The sequence below is a fragment of the Gallinula chloropus genome (assembly GCF_964237585.1).
Source record: "Gallinula chloropus genome assembly, chromosome: 22".
NCBI lineage: Eukaryota > Metazoa > Chordata > Aves > Gruiformes > Rallidae > Gallinula > Gallinula chloropus.
In genome coordinates this window covers 7,813,294-7,830,604 of record NC_140107.1, presented here as the reverse complement: position 1 = coordinate 7,830,604, position 17,311 = coordinate 7,813,294, and the positions used below count along the sequence as shown (strand labels likewise).

General features: G+C 56.3%; 1 protein-coding gene across 1 annotated transcript in view; it reads left to right on the top strand.

Moving 5' to 3' along the window:
• Positions 1-6,825: 6,825 nt before the first annotated feature.
• RPS6KA1 (ribosomal protein S6 kinase A1) overlaps positions 6,826-17,311 on the top strand; it is a gene marked incomplete at its 5' end in the record, with an annotated part of 36,335 nt that continues 25,849 nt past the window's right edge. Inside the window, 3 exons of the mRNA XM_084274148.1 lie at positions 6,826-7,083; positions 8,360-8,500; positions 13,369-13,413. Coding sequence (XP_084130274.1) covers positions 6,826-7,083; positions 8,360-8,500; positions 13,369-13,413 — 444 coding nt within the window. The remainder of the gene's footprint in view (positions 7,084-8,359; positions 8,501-13,368; positions 13,414-17,311) is intronic.

The following is a 17,311-nucleotide window of genomic DNA, read 5'->3' as shown; positions in this document are numbered from 1 at the left end:
CTTATGGTTGAGAGGGAAAATGATTCTGTGCAGACTTTAAATAGACAAATAAGAAAGACAGCAGGTCTGGCCAGGGCTCTCTGAAACCAGGTTATGAGCAAACACCTGATTTCTCCCAGGAGAAGGGTGACAGGAGTCGTTACCTACGACACAGGGCTCATTGTTGCTGTCGCTGGGATCAGCAGCCAAACTCGAACTGGTTTCCAGAGTTGGAACGTTTTGAAATGTCTTCTGCCTCTGGCAAAACCTTTATGAATCTAAAGCAGTGAGCACTGAGGCTTTTATCTACCCAGTGAGTACCCAGCGCTGAGGTTTTCACTTGCTGGTCCTCAGTGGCTGGACCCACACATCTGGAGGTCCCACCGACGGTGGGGACGTGTGTCCCGTGAGCGCTCTCGGTGCTGGAGGTTTCTCTGTGTGTTGAGCAGTCTTTGACTGCTTGCAGTTTATTTTATCAGTTCCCAAATGTGAGTGTTGTGACATGTTTCTCTGTAGAAGACACTTGGTCCCCACTGGTAGAACCTCACCTTCCCCTCCGGACAGCCACAGGAAAGGCGCAGCGCAGCGTGGCAGAGATGCCTTCCCATCACAGGGGTGCCTGCAAAGTTTAGTGGAAGAAAGATAAAAGAAAGAAAGCTTCTTGCTTTTGATCTTAGAAATTGTCTTCTGAGTGGCTCTGGAGTGTGACAGTGTTGTGGCAGCAGCACAAACAAATCAGGGGAAAAACCACTTTGGGCTGAACTTTTCTTGCCTCTCTGGGCACCAGGGAGTGACTCTGAAAGGGGGTTCTGCTCGTTAAGGACCAAGGGGTTTCCAACAAGGAAACCATTGAGCATGGTGTACGTGTATCTGTACCTGACCATCCAAGCTGTCTGGGCTGTATCTGAGCTGCCTTAACCACTACCTAAAATACAGAACACAAGTGTTATGAGGAGAGAAGCTGAAGACCTGCTGCTCTCTCCCTGCATGGCGAAGGCAGCTCCTTCCCACACCCCTCCAGAAAACCACACTTCAAGTTATGTCAGTTGGTCATCAGGCCAAAATATCCTTTCTGAGGATTCTCTCTCATATTCTGGAAGTTGATTTCTCTGGTTATTCTCCTGATGTGGCTCTTCAAGGCTGTTTTGTAAGGCTGGGTAATAAAACGCTGCCAGTTGTATCCATCCTGAGCACGTCAGAACTGAGGTTTGCTTTTCCCCTAAGGAAAGCAGTTTCTGGGGTATTTCAGCTCCTCATCATGGGCTGGTTTATTTTATTACTGTTTTTAACCTGGAATGATGTCATGCCAGACTCTGGAACAGGGTAATTGGGAGCAGGTAGCTGTGTGATCCCTCTGCTCAGCAGGACGGGGCTTGTTCGCTGCGTGACGCAGGCCCCGAGCGCTGCGGTGACATTTCCCCTCGCCAGAGCTGGGGTTCTGTTCAAACCTGGGTTTGTTTTCTCCTGCCAGGCCTGGAGGAACTGGCACCCCTGTGCCTCAGTGTGCTGGGTGAGTAGCACAAAGCTCAGGACATCTTTCTGTACCCACTTAAAAGCCCCGTCACTTGTTTACACCTTCTGAAACCTGAAAGAGCCGTAAACCCCCCCTGTACTTGGAGCTGCTGTTTACTCTGCTTTCTCCCTGGCTGGGGGACAGTGAAAACAGGCTGGGCAGTTTCTCTTCTGTTTACAGTTTCTAATAGTTTTGTCTTTCATGTTATCACTCCCTTGCACAGCGCTGAGCTGAGCTACAAACATACCTGATGCTAATTAACACCAGGATTCACCAGACAACTCACTCAAAATCCCTCACCACCTGGGCTGCTTTGAAAAGGAGAATTGAGGCAATTCCTTGTATTTTTTTTTTTTTTAAAAAGCCTTTTTCAGGTGTAATTCGAGCCACTTTTGACCCCTCGTTTTTCCCTTGGAAACAGGGAGCTGAAGGCGCTGGAGCCTGCAGAGTTCTGCCCCGGGTGCGTGTGCAGCAGCTTGTGGTGAATCCACGGGGCTGAGCCAGAGCAAAGGCTGAATGCGCTGTGAAAACAGCTCCCCCAGCCCTAGGAAACAGCCAAAGGTTGGGACAGCCCAAGGCAGTTGGGCAGAGCCCCATCAGCCCCGCATAGCTGGAATACCGCAAATCCCATCACCTCCCACTCTCCCCTCCCGTGATGCTGAGAGGGACGGCTGGGAAACGGGTGATTTCTGCCTTCTGTGTGGATGTCAGGGCTCGTGTCCTGCACCGGAACGGCAGCAGACCACCACGCGTTTATTTGCATCCAGGAAAGGGAAGGTAACTGATACAGGAGACCGGCAGCGATTGTATCCATGACAACCAGCAGATATGGCCTCGCTGCCTGGCAGCGCGTTCCCATCGCCTCCCCAGGGCACATCCCAGCTCCGAGGGGTCCCTCTCCTCCAGGCACCTCTTGGCAGCAGTTCAGTGTTCCTGAGAGAAAGGTGCAAAACTCACAAATTAGGCGTGTTTCCTGGAGCCAAGAGCTCACTCAGTTCTGCTGGTAACTCTTGCCTGGCTTAAGCCGTGTGTGCTGCAGCCAGGGGCTCCCTGGGAGATGCTTCAGATGATCTGGTTCATGGAGGGACTCTGGTTTACAGGAATATCATGTGGAAAAAGCAAAGTGGGCTCAGCAAACCAACAGTTTGCAGAACCAGCAGGCAAAACAGGACAGATTCTGCCAAAGAAAGGGTCTCAGGTATGCTGGGGCACCTTCAGAACAGCCAGAGCTGTGCAAGGAGTATCGGCAGAGGCTGGAGGTGTTTGCTTGATGAATAATAAGGTTTCATCCACACAAATCCTGTCCAGGGGAACGACAGCTGCCTGGGCTGTGAGCCCCAAGGAACCCGTCATCCCGCTGTGCTGTGGTGTGATGCTGTGGTGTGGTGTGATGTGGTGTCTGCATTCCGGCCGCTGCCTGGACCTGCCTTGGGAAGCGCTGGCACCTGGGGCAGCTCCATCGCACGGGGCTGAGGAGTGGAGAGAGAAGGGAACAAGCAATCCTGCTGTTAAACACAGCCACAGCCCCTCCTTTCCTGCTTCTCTATCTGCAGCGTGGTGCTGGTACCGCCCGTCCCTGGGCTCAGAACAAGGTGATCTGGCGTCTCCTCTTTCATAAAGCAGAGGAGGCGAGGAAAGGAGGTGGGGAGTTGAGAGCTGGTGAGAAGACAGGACGTGGAGTTCGAGTTCAGCGTTGGCAGCCTTGAGAAACCATGACTCTGTTTCCCTGGAGTACAGGGGGACAACGAACTTCAGAACTGATTAGTCAGTCTTAAAAACACAAAGAGGGCTGCTGTGGGCTCTGATTAAACGGCTGTCTCAGCATAAACACAAAGCAGATGACAGGAGGCTGTGAACTGCAGCAGGGGTCTGGGACTCAGCCCGTGAGTTCTCGCTGCCTTTTGCGTTTCCCTGGGTGTGCAGCAGCAGCGCAGCACAACGCAGGCAGCAGAGGAGGGATGCTCCCTGGCTTCCCTAAAAAGAAGGGATATGGGGAGCCTTGGGAGCGCTGGGTGACTCCAGGGTGAGGTGGAGAACTGTTTGGGTGGGGTTTGGAATAACGAGGGAAAATCAGAGCTGGTGATGTGGATACAGAGGATGCACCCAGCTTGGAAGGGCTTCTCTGGGGGTAACTGGGTAATAATGTCACCAGCCTCCCCAGAAAGGGCAATGGTATGAATCACAGAATCATAGAATCTCAGGGGTTGGAAGGGACCTCCAGAGATCATCGGGTCCACCTATGAGCCAGCTGCAGAGGGAGAAATACCTGCAGTTGTGTTTGAGGAGGATTTGATGGTTTTAAACCCGAACTAAACCCGCAGCTAACACCGACAGAAGGAGCACCCAGCTGAGCCAGAGTCCCTGCTCACCAAGGCAGCGCCTCTCCCCAGCCCGTGAGCGCCTCAGAAAGATGCCAGTTTATATGTTTTAATTACTGTATTTAGCCATGACACTCACCCAAACAGCAGGCTCTGCTGCTCCAGGAGCACTGCACCCTGCTCTGGGGACAGGGCTGTGTTTTATAGCTGTTCTTCAACTAGGAAATAACCCTGAGGGAGATCACCACCACCTCCTCCTCCTGCTGCCCTGGACTTCCCAGGATCTCATGTGCCACGTCTCACGTTCTGTTAATGACTCTGATCCAGCATTATCTGGTGTGGGAACTGAGGGAAGGTCACTGATAACAGACAGCTTCTGTCAGCAGAGAGACTGCTTCTCTTGGAATCCTGGAGCCGGGAATGGAGAGACCTCACCTTGTTACCCAGCACTGCTGCCCAATTATCTACCCCTTTTTGGGGGTGTTAATATACCTTTGAGAGCTACCTCAGCACAATCCTCTCCTGGCCTTTGACAAAAGTGGCCATGGAGATGCAGGGAAGGGTCACACACGACTTGTTTTTGGTCTTCAATTTGCTGTTCTGTTGGAAGTGGGCAGGACAGTTTGGTGGGGTTATTTAGCTGCATCAGTACTGGTGGGTTTAGAGCCATATTTTTTTCCAGCCTAACGAAGCCATTGCTCCACAAAGCTTCACAATTCCTCTTTTATCAAGCTCATGGCCAGCCTGCCTGTCTTTCTGCTGCGAAATACGAAGGACTTTCTGCACCTCAGCAGAGCTGCCAGGGGACAGAAGCAGCAGCAGCGGTTCCTGTCTCCCGTCCCTCACCTTCCTCTGCCTCTCAAACAGTCCCTCTGGATGTTCCCATTAACCTTTCACTGGGACCTTGAGAACAAGGATTTGCTTTTCTCCTGGTTCCTGTACCACCCCGGGACTGTTTGACACTTCACAAGGTGGTGCTTTACTTTTAACTTTATTTAACCTGTTTATAGTCCCAGCTGTGACCTTGGTGTCAGAGATTTCCCAGGAGTCAATGACCAGTCTGGCTGAGATAAGCTCCTTGGCAGCTGCAGGTAACTCCTCAGCACCTGATCCTACCTGACTTCCATGTGTAACCCTCCTTGGAGGCTTTTCATGGGCCACCTGATGGGAAGTGCCTCTGTGCCTGGCACTGTGGATTAAATACTCCCCGTGGGCTTGTCACCTGGGTGGGAAGCTCCAAGTGCTCCTGGGTGTCGTGCCCAGAGGTTGGAGTCACAGGGCCAGTTCCAGAGCGGTGTCTTGTTCTGCTCTCCTGGGAAGGATGTGGAGAGCACTGTCCTACACTCACCTCCCTCTGCATCCCTCCCCGGGCTCCTGACTCGCAGGCAGAGCAGCAGGAAAGGGAAATGTGTTTAGCAAACAAATGGAGAAGGTGAATGGGATGCTGGTGTTGACATCACCGTGTTATTGATGCCATTTGAAGCAGGTTGCAGCAGCTGAAGGATGGATGGAACCAGACGGTGTGCCATGTCCCGGGCAATAAGGGGAAATTATGGGCAGCTTTGGAGCTGAATGAATAACCCTCCACAAGATCTGCTCCAGCCTGCTCCGGCAGTGAGTGACAGGAGTTTAATTGGCTATAACGGGACCTCCCTTAGTACCGCTCGTTTGTGGTATTTAATGCTTTCCTCTGGCACTCCCACACTCCGGGCACAGAGGGGGCTCGGAGCGCAGGACGTGGAGCCAGCAGACGCCAGGCTGGGCTCAGCCACTCACTGGGGGGGATTTTCCATGCTCGGTTCCCCCACGTTACGAAGGGCAGACGATGCCTCTGGCTGCAGTAAGGAGCAGGTCCCAGTGATGACTTACAGACCAGCTTCGAGGATGCTTCAGAGTGCTGTGCTGTGTCCTAATTCGGCTTTTGCAGAGCTCCCTGCTGCCTCTGAAGAGGTTTTTGGCTAAGGGTGGTACCCCCCCCTGCCCCCAGCTTCCTGGGACACCCAGAGCCCCAGCTGTATCTGCTTTCACTGAGGCTCGTTAAGTATTTTTTACAGCCACACCTTGATGAAGTCAACGCTGAGCGATGCACCCTGTTAACGAGGCTTCTTTATAGGTGTAATTTTCTAATGAAACACGAAAACGTGGCGCTTTGAGGGGCAAAACATGAACAGAACTTCCCATTTGAGGATGGGAGCCGGGGAGAAGAGCCGTGAGGTACAAACACGGGTGGGTGTGTAAGGCCCCTTCCTGCCGAGGGTCCCCCAGCTGCCTGGAAAGGTGGGTGTGGTTTTTATCCGTGTTTTGGAAGGAGTGGGGGGGAAGCACTGCAGGAGGTGATCAGCGGTGACTCATCGTGCATCTCAAACTCGGAATCCGGATTTCCCAGAGCAGTTTCCTGCTTCCAGCAGCAAACTGAGCGGAGTGACACCCCCCCACCCCCCCACCTCCCCCGGCCGTACAGCACTGCGGGACGGCGGCTGCCGGAGGAGGACAGACCCCCCCACAGCCCCCCCCACTCCCTTTCCCAGGCATGAGGAGCGGGACCCCGGGTCTTGTGTTCAGCAGATGCTCGGTGCCGGTGCTCTTGGTGCCCTGGGAATGCCCCCGGTAGCACGAGCACGCAGCCACCGTCCCTCTCGCCTACGAGCAGGGTGCTGCCGGCTCCGTCCGCACCCAAAGCGGATGGGGCTCGGGGACGGGAGCCGCTGGGAGCGTCACCCCTGGCCCCCCGCTCCCCCCACCCGCGGCTCTCAGCATCTCCATCCCCCGACCAACCCGCCGCACCTCGGGACGCGGCTGCTGGAGCTCCCCCCGCCCAGCACCGCCTCGGCTTCTCCCGGGAACCCGCCGGGCCCAGACCCCTCCCGCCCCGCAGCTCGGCGGGCGGAGCCGCCCCGCTCCGCCCCGCTCCGCCCCGCCGCTCCCGGCCCGGCCCGGGGAGCCGGTGCCCAGCTCGGGGCTCCGCTCGGAGCCCAGCCGCGCCCGCCGAGCCCCGCGGGGCAGCCCGCCGGCAGCATGCCGCTCGCCCAGCTGGCCGAGCCCTGGCCCAACATGGAGCTGGTGCATCTGGACACGGAGGTGAGCGGGGCACCGGCCCTGGGGAGCCGAGGAGGAGGAGGTGGGGGGGGGGCTCCGCGCTTCCACCCCCCGGGGGGGCTGCGCCGAACAAAGGAGCGCCCGGCCCGGCCTCTCCCCGTCCGGCGGGACCCTCCGGGCTGCGGGTGCTGCGGGAGGGAGGGACCCCCGCCCGTGCGGTTCCCCGGTGTGCGGAGGGTGGGGAGGGGCGGCCCGGGGGTGGGGGCTGCAGCCGGCCGGGGCCGTGCGCGCTGCCGGGGGGCCGGCGCCGGCTGCTCCGGGGCTCGGTGCGTGCGGCGGGGGCTGCCCGGCTCCGGCGCTGCCTTTGCGGGCTGCGATTCCTCGGGCAGCGTGAGCAGCCGGCACCGCGCTCCCTGCCCAGGCGCAGAGGAAACGGTTCCCCGCGGAAGGCCCCGGGAGCGAGCGAACGGCTGGGATTTGGGGGTCTTTCTCCTCCGGGCTCCCTCCCTGGCCCCCTCCCCAGCCCAGCTGCGCCCACAGGCCTGTGCTTCGGACTCCGGCCGCGGTCCTGGGCCACTTTGCCGGGTGGATGTCTGCTCTTCCCTCCGGCTTCGCTCTCCTCCTCCTAACTAAGCCCTCCGAGGCGGGCAGATGTGCAGGGGGGTGCACGGCATCTGTCCACATCTGCAGGCTCCCTCCCGCAGCCCCTCCAGGAGAAAGGGACGGCTCCGGGCAGAGCAGCCGGCTGAGGCACCGTGTGCTCTTTAGTTAAACATCTTCTCATCCAGGTTGGAACCGGCAGCTCTCCTGGAGAAGCCGGAGGGGCCCTGGGGATGGTCTCCCAGGGGTTTACTCAGACCTTGGTGCTTTCCCACTGCTCTGGGTGGGTTCGATGCTGTCACGCTCCCCTGTTGTGCCCAGGGATGCTGTGATAGTTGATGGGTCGGATTTGCTTCTTCCTATTTAAAATTGCCTCTTAAGAGATTTCTGCTTTGAGTGGAGGCAGCATTTCACTGCTGCAGCACCAGCGGGGAGGTCTGCTGGTGATCTGAGATGAGGTTGCCTAATTTTCTTCGGCCAGGTACAGCACAGCTTCTCCTGGATCCCCCCTTCCAGTCCCTGCCCCATGCAGGTGGGGTGCTGGGTGGAGGGTCTGCTTGTGCCATGGGTGCCAAACAGCTGGTGTGAAGGTGAGGGGGGCTGAGAGCATCCCCGAGCATCTACTGTGAAGCACTACTTGAGCCGTGAGGATGGGTTCGTGCCCCGAGGTGGGAGAGGAAGGAAGAACTGTGGTGGAGTGATGGTGATTCCTGAAATCACATCCTGCACCCAGGGCCGGGCTGCAGGTTCCTGCTGGGAGACACAGCTTTTGATTTGTGGTTTCTCTCTTCCTCAGTGGGAAGGCGGCACGAAAAGCCAGGAAGCACAACTAGCCTGGTAATGGGAGGAGAGTAATGCTGGTGCCCAGGGCAGCGAATGCCGGGGGCCAGATTCGTTTACTACTTAATCCCAGGTCTCCCAGGTGCCGGGCGGGCGCTGTGTCAGCATCACGGGATCTCCTGAGCGGAAACGGTTCGGGGGGGTCGGTGTTTGTCAGCCCAACTCAGCTGTGGAGCTCGTGGCAGCAGCTGGGACAGTTTTCCTCATTGCTTTAGTAACGGGTGGGTTAATTGTAAACTGAAACTGGAGAGCCTGAGTCTGCCTTCCGAGCAGCCCCTGCCCCCACCTCACCTTGGCTGGAGCTCTAGGTCAGGCTCAGAGCAGCTTGCAGGTGGTACTCGTGCAGCTCAGTGTTTCTACATCTCAGGACCATGAGTGGGATGTTAGCAATCTACCTTTGTTTATTTGGAGGGTACAAATACCTGACTCCAGTGAGGAAACTTAGTACGGATGCTCATCACCTCTAAAGCTGGCTGCCAGGGCCAGGCGTTAGCAGGTTCCCTTCCATCCAGCAGCATAGCAGGGCCAGGGCTTGGAGGGCGTTTTGCACCTTGAGAGGTGAAAATCACCAAGGGCAGGGGCCCAAGGAGAAAGTTTTCACCGCTCCTGGGCAAGGTGGCACCACTGAGAATCCGAGGAGACTTTTCTGGAACGCCTCTTACGTAAATTGCCCTGGGATCGCTGCCATCCAGGTTAGAAACCGGCTTCCTCCAACCTTTGCTTTCTGAGTCACGGAGCAGAGGTGCTGTCACCGTGCTGGTGGAGGCATCGGTCCTATTGTTCAGGGATTTGGGGTTTTTCCACTGCACGCTGGGGAGTGTTGGCTGGGGACGAGTCACGGCTGGTGCCCCTTGTCCCACCAGAGCCCAGACTGGAGCGGTGCTGGGGGAACATGTGGGAGCTCGAACTGGTCCCTTGCAGAAGACGAGTCCCACTGTCCTGGGGACTGAGGCAGCTTCGTAGTGCTTCTTGTTTCTTCCCCCCTGGTCTCTCTGCTGCTTATGTTACTCAGAATATTGCTCACGTTGTAGAAGGACCCGGCTGGGGCAGAGAACGAGCGATGGAGAGCTGACAGTGAAGTTGAATGACTTCATCACCATAGTGATGGATGCTGTCACTGGGGCTGGGCTTTGCTTTAAAGTCTTGTTACGCAAACATAGAGCAACACAACTGACGTGGGATGACACCCAACCTGACCACTTCCAGCTCATTATTTTTTGCCTGGATATGCGTAGCATCCTTTACTGAGCAGGAGCTGCTCGTAACTAACTCTCTCTTTCAAGCATTTTAGCTGAACAGTGCAGAAAACAGTGATCAAAAAGATAGGGGAGGAAGCTGAGCGACTTTGGTCTCTGATCTGCCTTGTGCACCGGCTCCTCGTGCTGTTTGGGCTGCGTGAGTTCTCCTGGAGATCGTTGGCTTTGCAGAATCATTTCCTGTCCCTGAACTGCAATAGGCAAGATCCATAAATTCCTCTTCATAACAATAAAAGGTCTGGTTCTTTGTGTCAGACCGGCAGAGGCTCTCAGGTGAAGAATTTCTTCCCCTTTCACCTTCCTGCTCAGACGTCTCATGGTTCAGCAGAGTCGGGTGAAGGAGCCTCTCTGGGTGCCTGGGATATGGTCATGGTGTATGTGGGCATCTCACAAGTGGCGAGTCAAACCCAGGAGGTCTGGAAGCAGCAGCAGGCTGCCTTTCAGAGCAGAGCTGCCCATCATCCGGGGTGACTTGTCCCAGTGGCACCAACCACAGGGCACAGCCCTTGGTGGCAGCAGGAGTGGGCACAGTCCTGCCCCGTCCTGCCAGGGCTGAGACTCATCCTCGCTTCAGATCAGCGCAGTGCTGGCCTGCTCTGTGAACTGCTCCCTGTGCCAGGGATTATGTGGAATTAAAGGGATTTAAAATGCAAGATGTCCTAAGATAAATATCTCCCCCAAGTTCAGCCTGGCTGGGGGTTGTGTAACCCAGCGCTCTGGTTTCCTGGGGTACTTTTCCTCACACTATCAGGAAAACTTGTCAGAGCAGTGAGTGTGCAGAGGAGCTTTTGCATTTCTTCTTCTCTGGTGGTTTTATCTGTCGCTGGCCCAGAGGTGCCCTCACTGCCAGGCTGCTGCTCCACGTGCCCATCAGATTAGCTCCCTAATCCCCTTTTCCGCTCACCCCAGAGCAGGGCTGGCTGGAAAGCTGTGGGGATGGGCTGCTGGCCAGACTGGTGAGGCTCATGCCACTGCCTTCTAGATAGACCCAACCCTGCTCTGCCACCAGCCTGCATCAGCTCCTCACTGCCCTGGGCACCCAAGGGAAGGAGCTGTGCCTCCCTCCCGCTGCAGGCATTGCCTGGTTGGTGCCTACAGGGAGACTTTTGGGGGTACTTTTGGAGTAGGGTGTCCAGGAGGCTCATTTCAACCCCACAGACGATGTGCTGTGAGAGGGTGTCTGGCATGGAGATGAGCACACACACACTCACTAACAGAGTGTGTGGAATGCAGGGGGGTGCAGAAATAAAGCATCTTAGAGAGAGAAATGTCAACCCAAGAACCCCACAGAGTGTTTCAGTGCTGGTGAACGGCCGTGTTGCACCCTGGGAGGTGATGAGCCTGTAGCTGTGAGTGTGTTTCCATCTTCCATGTTTACAACTGGCTCTGGAATTCCATATGAGGGAATACGGGCTGGGTCTGCGCTGGGAGGGAAGCACTTGGCTCCAAGTACTGCAGTTCTGTCCTTACACCTTGTGTCAGCTTGAGAAAGGGGGTGTTTCATCAGGAGCTTCACCCCTCTCAGACCTCCGTGCCCAGGAAACCCCCCTGGCACGGCCACTGCCCTTTGTGCCTGTGTCCCTTCCATCCCCAGGCACAGGGGGGTCCCTCCGCAGCAGTGTGCAGGACAGGTGCCCTCTGGGGAGGGGGCTGATGAAATGCTGCTCTCGAAAGGTCTGGGGGTAGCCCCCTGTGTCTTGTACCTTCTCCTTGAAGCCAGAGGGCCAGCCAGCCCCTGCCTTTGCTCACCACGTGCCCGTCTTCCCAGGGGAGCAGAGCTTGTGCCATGCCTCACCTCTCCCCGCTCCCGACACGTGCCTTGCAGAGCTGTTCTGCAGACCATGAGCCAGGCACCACTTCCCTCTGTCCAGGGCAGAAACTGTACTCCTTAAGCTGTGTTAGATATAAACAGCCCTCCCTGAGCCGTGGTTTTGATTAGCGCTGAGTTATGAATTGTTGATCAGTGACAGTTGAGCCAGTAAACAAAAGGACCTTTCCAAGCCTGGTTTTCTTGTGTGCAGTGTCTGCCCCCTTCTTTGTCAAGGCTAAACATAAACACAGAATCTTACTTCACTCCTCAGCTATTCTTTGTGCTAATGGCACTGAGAGCTCCACGTAAACATCAGGGCAGCATTCCTCTCTGGAAGAACTTGGCTCTCCTGGTACTGCTCTTGCGTTTTCCAGTCGTTGGCTGGAAATACTTGGGGACTTAAGCCCAGTTTAAGATGGTACTAAGGTGAGTTATGGAGCTTAGAGTGGTTGGTGGGCTTCTCCCCAGCTGGTGTGGTGATGCTCCGTGTCGTGGCAGCACTAAGCTGCTCCAGGAGATGCTGCAAGCAGCACAGGTTGGGGTGGGAGTGGAGAGACCTAAACGTGGAGGTCTGTGGAGTCTCTGGAGTGTTGGCTGTGGACTTAAGCATCTGAGAACTTAACCTGTGCTTGGAGTTCTCCCTTTGGCCTTACCCCTTTTATTGTGAGGTAGCCACGAGTGGGGAGCCAGGCAGTTCAAGACGGGCAGTGATGTCCTGCTGTGGGAAGCAGAAGCCTCTGAACCTGGCAGCACCCAGTGACTGTGCAGGAAGCGAGTGCAGCGCTGGGCAGGGGTTTTCTCAGGCACCCCAACGCTCTTTGAGATCAACAACTGTGAGTTTTGCTTTGTAGAAACAGGAAGTTAAATTTGGCCTGAGGGGAGAAGGGGTTAGTGAAGTTCTGAGGCAGGTGCCAGGTTGGTGTCCCCTTGCCTCTCCAGGGACGGAGCCAGCTTTGCTTCTGTTAGACTCCTGAAGGGCTTGGAAACCCAGGCATTCCACTCACAATCCCATCTGAAATTCAGTTCCTTTGCAACTCTCCTCACAGACCATGGTACCTGAAGAGGATTGAATAAATTTGCCTTGTTCTTTCAAGGAAATGGAGGAATTCCATGATTTTCTGGAGCCTGAGGCTGTAGTGCCAGTGGATGTCAAAGCAAAACCTACTTGCCCTTGTTTTTCTCCACAGTCAGCTGAAAACCTCTTTGTACACACTTACCCCGCTCCAAGTACCTGTGTCTGAGTAAATCCCACCCACTCCTGCTCCCACTGGTGTCTCCAGGCACCCGCTGTGCCCAAGCTGATGTGTCTCTGGGCCAGCACCCAGCGTGACCGTCCCGATGCCACCCCGGGCAGTCGGGTCACCGGCCGTGACTTCGCACGGAGCTGGGGCAGCAGGAGCTGGGCTTGCAGGGCTGGGGTGGTCTGGAGCCAGGCAGGGGGTGGTCTGGAGCCGGGCAGGGGCTGGTCTGGAGCTGGGCAGGGGGTGCAGGTTTCCTGCAGCGCTATCAGCCATAGTGGGGTGATCAGTAGCTGATAAATGTTGGTATTAAATGCAGCCTCGTGGCAAAACAGCTGTACCCTGGGCTCAGGCACTGGTTTAGTGTCTGCACCTGATCTCCCCTGTTTGCCTCTTCCAGTGGTCCCAGAGAAGCAGGGGAGGGGGGAGCTGCAGCGTGGGTGTGGGGAAGGAGGGTACCCACCACCCCGGGGACCCATGCCTGAGAAGGGTCAGGGTGCTGTTTGCCCCACGAGTGATGCTCAGCATATGAACAGTCCTAATCTCAGCTGGGGGAAAGGTGGAAAGGCTCTGAACAAGAGGGTTTGGGGAGGGGGGTTAAATGTTTTTTCTTGGCAGAATGTGACCCCCAGGTGTAGGGGGGTGGTGCCATCCTGCACCATCTCATCCTCCCATTTGTCTGGTGTGAGGGGTGCTCGGAGCCAGCCCCCTTTGTGAGGGGTGTGAGGAGCTGTCCCGTGCCCTGCGTGTGCTAACAGCAGGTTCTCTTCCTTTGCAGAATGGGCAGGCTGCCACGGAGGAAGGTGGGAACCCTCCAGCCAAGGTAAAAACACTGGGGTTCCGTCTTGAAGCCACCCCTGGGGATGCTGCCATGGGGAGTGGGCTGGGGGCGGCTGGTTTTAAATCCTGCGTCTGTTACCATCAGTGGGGAACGGTGGAGGGAACTGGGCTGCCCTCTTCTGTGTTTTGGGCAAGGGTCTTAGTCTGCTAGACCTTCTCCAGCCCCTGATGCTCTCCCTGCTGCACACGTGAGCAGTGTCACGTTGAAGGACTCAGTGTCCCTGATGTGAGCCCTCTCTGAGTCTGAGGACCTGTGGTGTCAGTGTGGGTATGTCCTGGTTGTGCCCAGACTTTTCTGTCCTGTGAGACCCCGTGCAGGGCAGAGGAGCCATTCCAGTGCCTTGAAGCCATAAACCTTCTGGGATTTCCTTTTCTGATACGTACCTGTCTGGTTTGGTTGGGCTTGGGAGACCTTGCTGAACGGGTTGCTGAGAGCTTGTCCTGCGCCTTACCCTCCCTGAGTGCCCTGTAGCAGGTTCTCACCCTGAACCATCCTCCGTGGGGGCTTCTTGTGTGTGATTCCACTTGGTGTTTTTTACTAAAAGACACTTAAACCTGCAAAGCAGCTGTGAGCTCTTCAGCCAGTCCTTTCCCAGCAGCTCAGGCTGGGTTTCTAGGGTGCAGCTGCATCTCAACTCCTCTGCGTTCCCGTCCCGCTCGCTGGGCTGGCAGTTTCTCAGTGGCCTGTAAGAAACCTGGCGTGGGGCAGCGAGACCATGTGCTTCCCTCCCCTGGGAATGGTGGTTTCCCAGCTCTGTGCTGGGCCTGCATCGCTGGCACGGGGGGGAAATAATCATCTGTGTCTCCTGGTTGGACTCCAGCGGGGCTTCGAAGGCTTCAGACTTGGCCTCTTTCATCTTCAAACGCTTGGCTAAGCTGCCCCCCTGTAAGAGCAGCTTTAAAAATACTTGTAAAAGCTGTGTTTTCTTTGAGGGACATCCCTGGATGATTCCAGCTGTAGGCACAGCCACACAGAGCTGACAGGCGATGGAAGCCAAAAAGCACTTGGGGTTCTCTTTGCTGCTCTGTGGCTGTGTCTGTCCCTCCGTGGGACATGGAAGAGTCCCCCCTGTTGTGGCTGGGGGCTGGAGCAGAGCACAGGCAGCTTGTCCAACACCCCACAGTGAGCAGGGAAGCCAGCAGAGCCCCGTGCAGGTGTCCTGCCTTGTCTCCTCCAAGGCGCCGTGGCCAAACCTCCCGTGAGCGGTGCCCCACGATCCCATTTTTGGTAACTTTCTGGACACGTGCAGCCCTGCTCTGCGCTCCTGAAATAACCCCTGCTGCCTTGCCCAAGTTTGTACAAGGTACGTGTGCTCCCAGCACAGCCAAACGAACCCCTCCTGTAAACACAGACCTTGGCCCCTTCGGTGCTGCCCCAGTGCGCCGCACGTCCCTGTGTGTCTGCTGCTCGGGTTGGGGTGCACGTTGTCAGCCCTGTGAGAGCTGAAGGAGGGGAATCAGCTTTTGAAAAGGGTAGACAATGGCAGGACAAGGGGGAATGGATTAAAACTGAAGGAAGGAAGGTTTAGATGAGATATTAGGGGGAAGTTCTGTACAGAGAGAGTGGTGAGGGGCTGGAACAGGCTGCCCGGAGAGGGGGTGGGTGCCCCATCCCTGGGGGTGTTCAAGGCCAGGTTGGATGGGGCCCTGGGCAACCTTGTGTAGCTCCAGGCCTGGAGGTTGGTGTCCCAGCCTGTGGCAGGGGGTTGGAGCTCTGTGATCCTTGGGGTCCCTTCCAACCCAGCCCAGTCTGGGATTCTATGAAAGGAGGAGAAGCTCGTGCCAATAAGCACCTGAGGCTGGCTGTTCTCAAGTTGAGGGTTGCTCAGGGTCCCTTCTGTTGTAGCTGCGTGCAGGGAGCTGTGAGGGGAAGAGGCACCTTTGTTGAGGGTTGGACTTGCTCTCCTTTTGCGGGGAATTCTGTGATCTCTTCTAAAAATAGCCCAGAGCAGCGACAGTGACTGCTCAACGCCCACGCAGAGCTGCCACCCCCCCCCAGCCCCGCAGGCAGGATGCTGCCAGCAGTACAATCCTTATTTGCCTGGGCAATAACCAAAGGAGGAAATCCAAGAATTCCTCAAAGGAGTTGGGAACCTCGTGGCTGGGAGCGCGAGACGGATGCTGTGCGATGCCTCCACCATCACCTCTGTGCTGTGGCTGCCCACGAGGGTCTTTGGGTGAGAAGGGGGATGAAGTTGGTCGCTGCAGAGGTACCGAAGGGAGGTGTGGGGCCAGGCTGCCTGTGGTCTGTGCCTTCCTGCTGCCTTTGCAGCTCTGACTCTGCTTCTTCCTGAGGACAGCTGGTGCATCTCACATCATGTGTTCCTCTGTGGATTCCCACCTCTCAAGAACAGCCATGGTACACAAGCCCCTGCAAGCATCGTGCCTCGGTGTGTATCTCAGAGCTGCTGTGAGATCCCACAGCCTGGGCAGAGAGCTGCCTGGAGCATCTGCCTCCCTGCGCCTGGTCCCAGAGAACAGAGCCTGGCTCTGCAGTCGGGGCCATCCCAGCAGCATTCCTGCTCTGAGGCCATAAGGAAGTCGAAGCCAAGCCCTCTCCTGACAGCAAGCAGAAGCCTAGGTGGTTCAATCCTGAATCCTTGGGTATCTGGGTGTTCCCAGCACATCTCCACTTTGAGAGCCTGCAGCCTGCCAGGTCATCCTGGCCACGTCCTTACAAACACATGGCTACCCCAGCACTGTACTGGACAGGAGCCTTTGGCAGAGACAGGGACAGGGATGGTGTTTTGTTCTCCTCTCCTCTTTGGTGGTGATGTTTGGCCCTGGTTAAATTCGGTCTTGGTTTTAGGATGGCAGCAGTTGGGTGGGTGTAGGGATTCAGTGTGACGTCTGCGGGATGCTGGATGGAAGAGGTGCTCTTTCCTGTGGTGGAGGAGCAGGACTGTTGCCTGGTATCCTCTGTGCTTGCCTGCTTTCTCTTCTGCCTGTTTCCTTGGTCATAGCTGACACCAAGAGAAGCATCTCCTGTGACAGCCCTGGGTTAACCCCAGCTGCATCTCTGCACTGGGCAGGAGCGGAGCAGGAGGTGTCTTGCCTTGCTCCCAAAAGCTGCTGTGCCCCAGGGTCTCTGGGTGCTGAACCTCGTTCTCTCCTCTGTTCTTTAGATGTTAATTGTCAGGTGGGCTGGAGATTGGCCCTTGTTCAGCTGGGGAACAGCAACAGAGGGCTTGAATTCAGTGGAAAAATGGGACCTGGCGTAATTGGGGTTTCACAGCCTGCTCTGCAGCCAGCGTGGCTGAGGGGTGAGCTTGTGCTCCCTGAAGGTGCCAAGTGTGAGGAATTATGCATGAAAGTACAACACCCAATTAGTGAAATCACTTCATAATGAAGAGTAGAGGAGTGGATTCACAGTGCTGAGCGTGCCCACTCTCTCTCTCTCTGGAGGTAACGCTGGCACAGGCTGGGAGTGCTGATCAGCTTGTTCTTGGGTGATAATCACAGTGTGCAGGGGAAAGCTGGGGAAGTGAATAAGTAACCTCTTCCTGCTCTGCTTTGCACCATAAAAGAGACCTTTGAGACGGGAGCAGGGCTTGCTCTGCCCTGTGCAGGCACGAGGAGCCCCACCTGCCTGGGCTGAGCCTTGCTGTGAGCTGCAGCAGGAAGGCTGAGGAGGAAGACACAGCTCCTTCCCAGATCCATGTAACTGGCTGAGCCATCACCGTGTCCTTGCCTAGTAGAGCCTGCAGTAAGATCCTCCTCCACAGCATCTTCATCAGGGGAAGCAATTGTAGGCAGAGACCCTGGACACGGACACTTCTGGCCACAGCAATACCTGCACTGTCAGTGCTAATGCCAGTTTGTGCTGGGAGAGAGAGGTTTTCCTGCTCTCCATCGTGGTGCACTGAGCTAGTGCTTGCTTG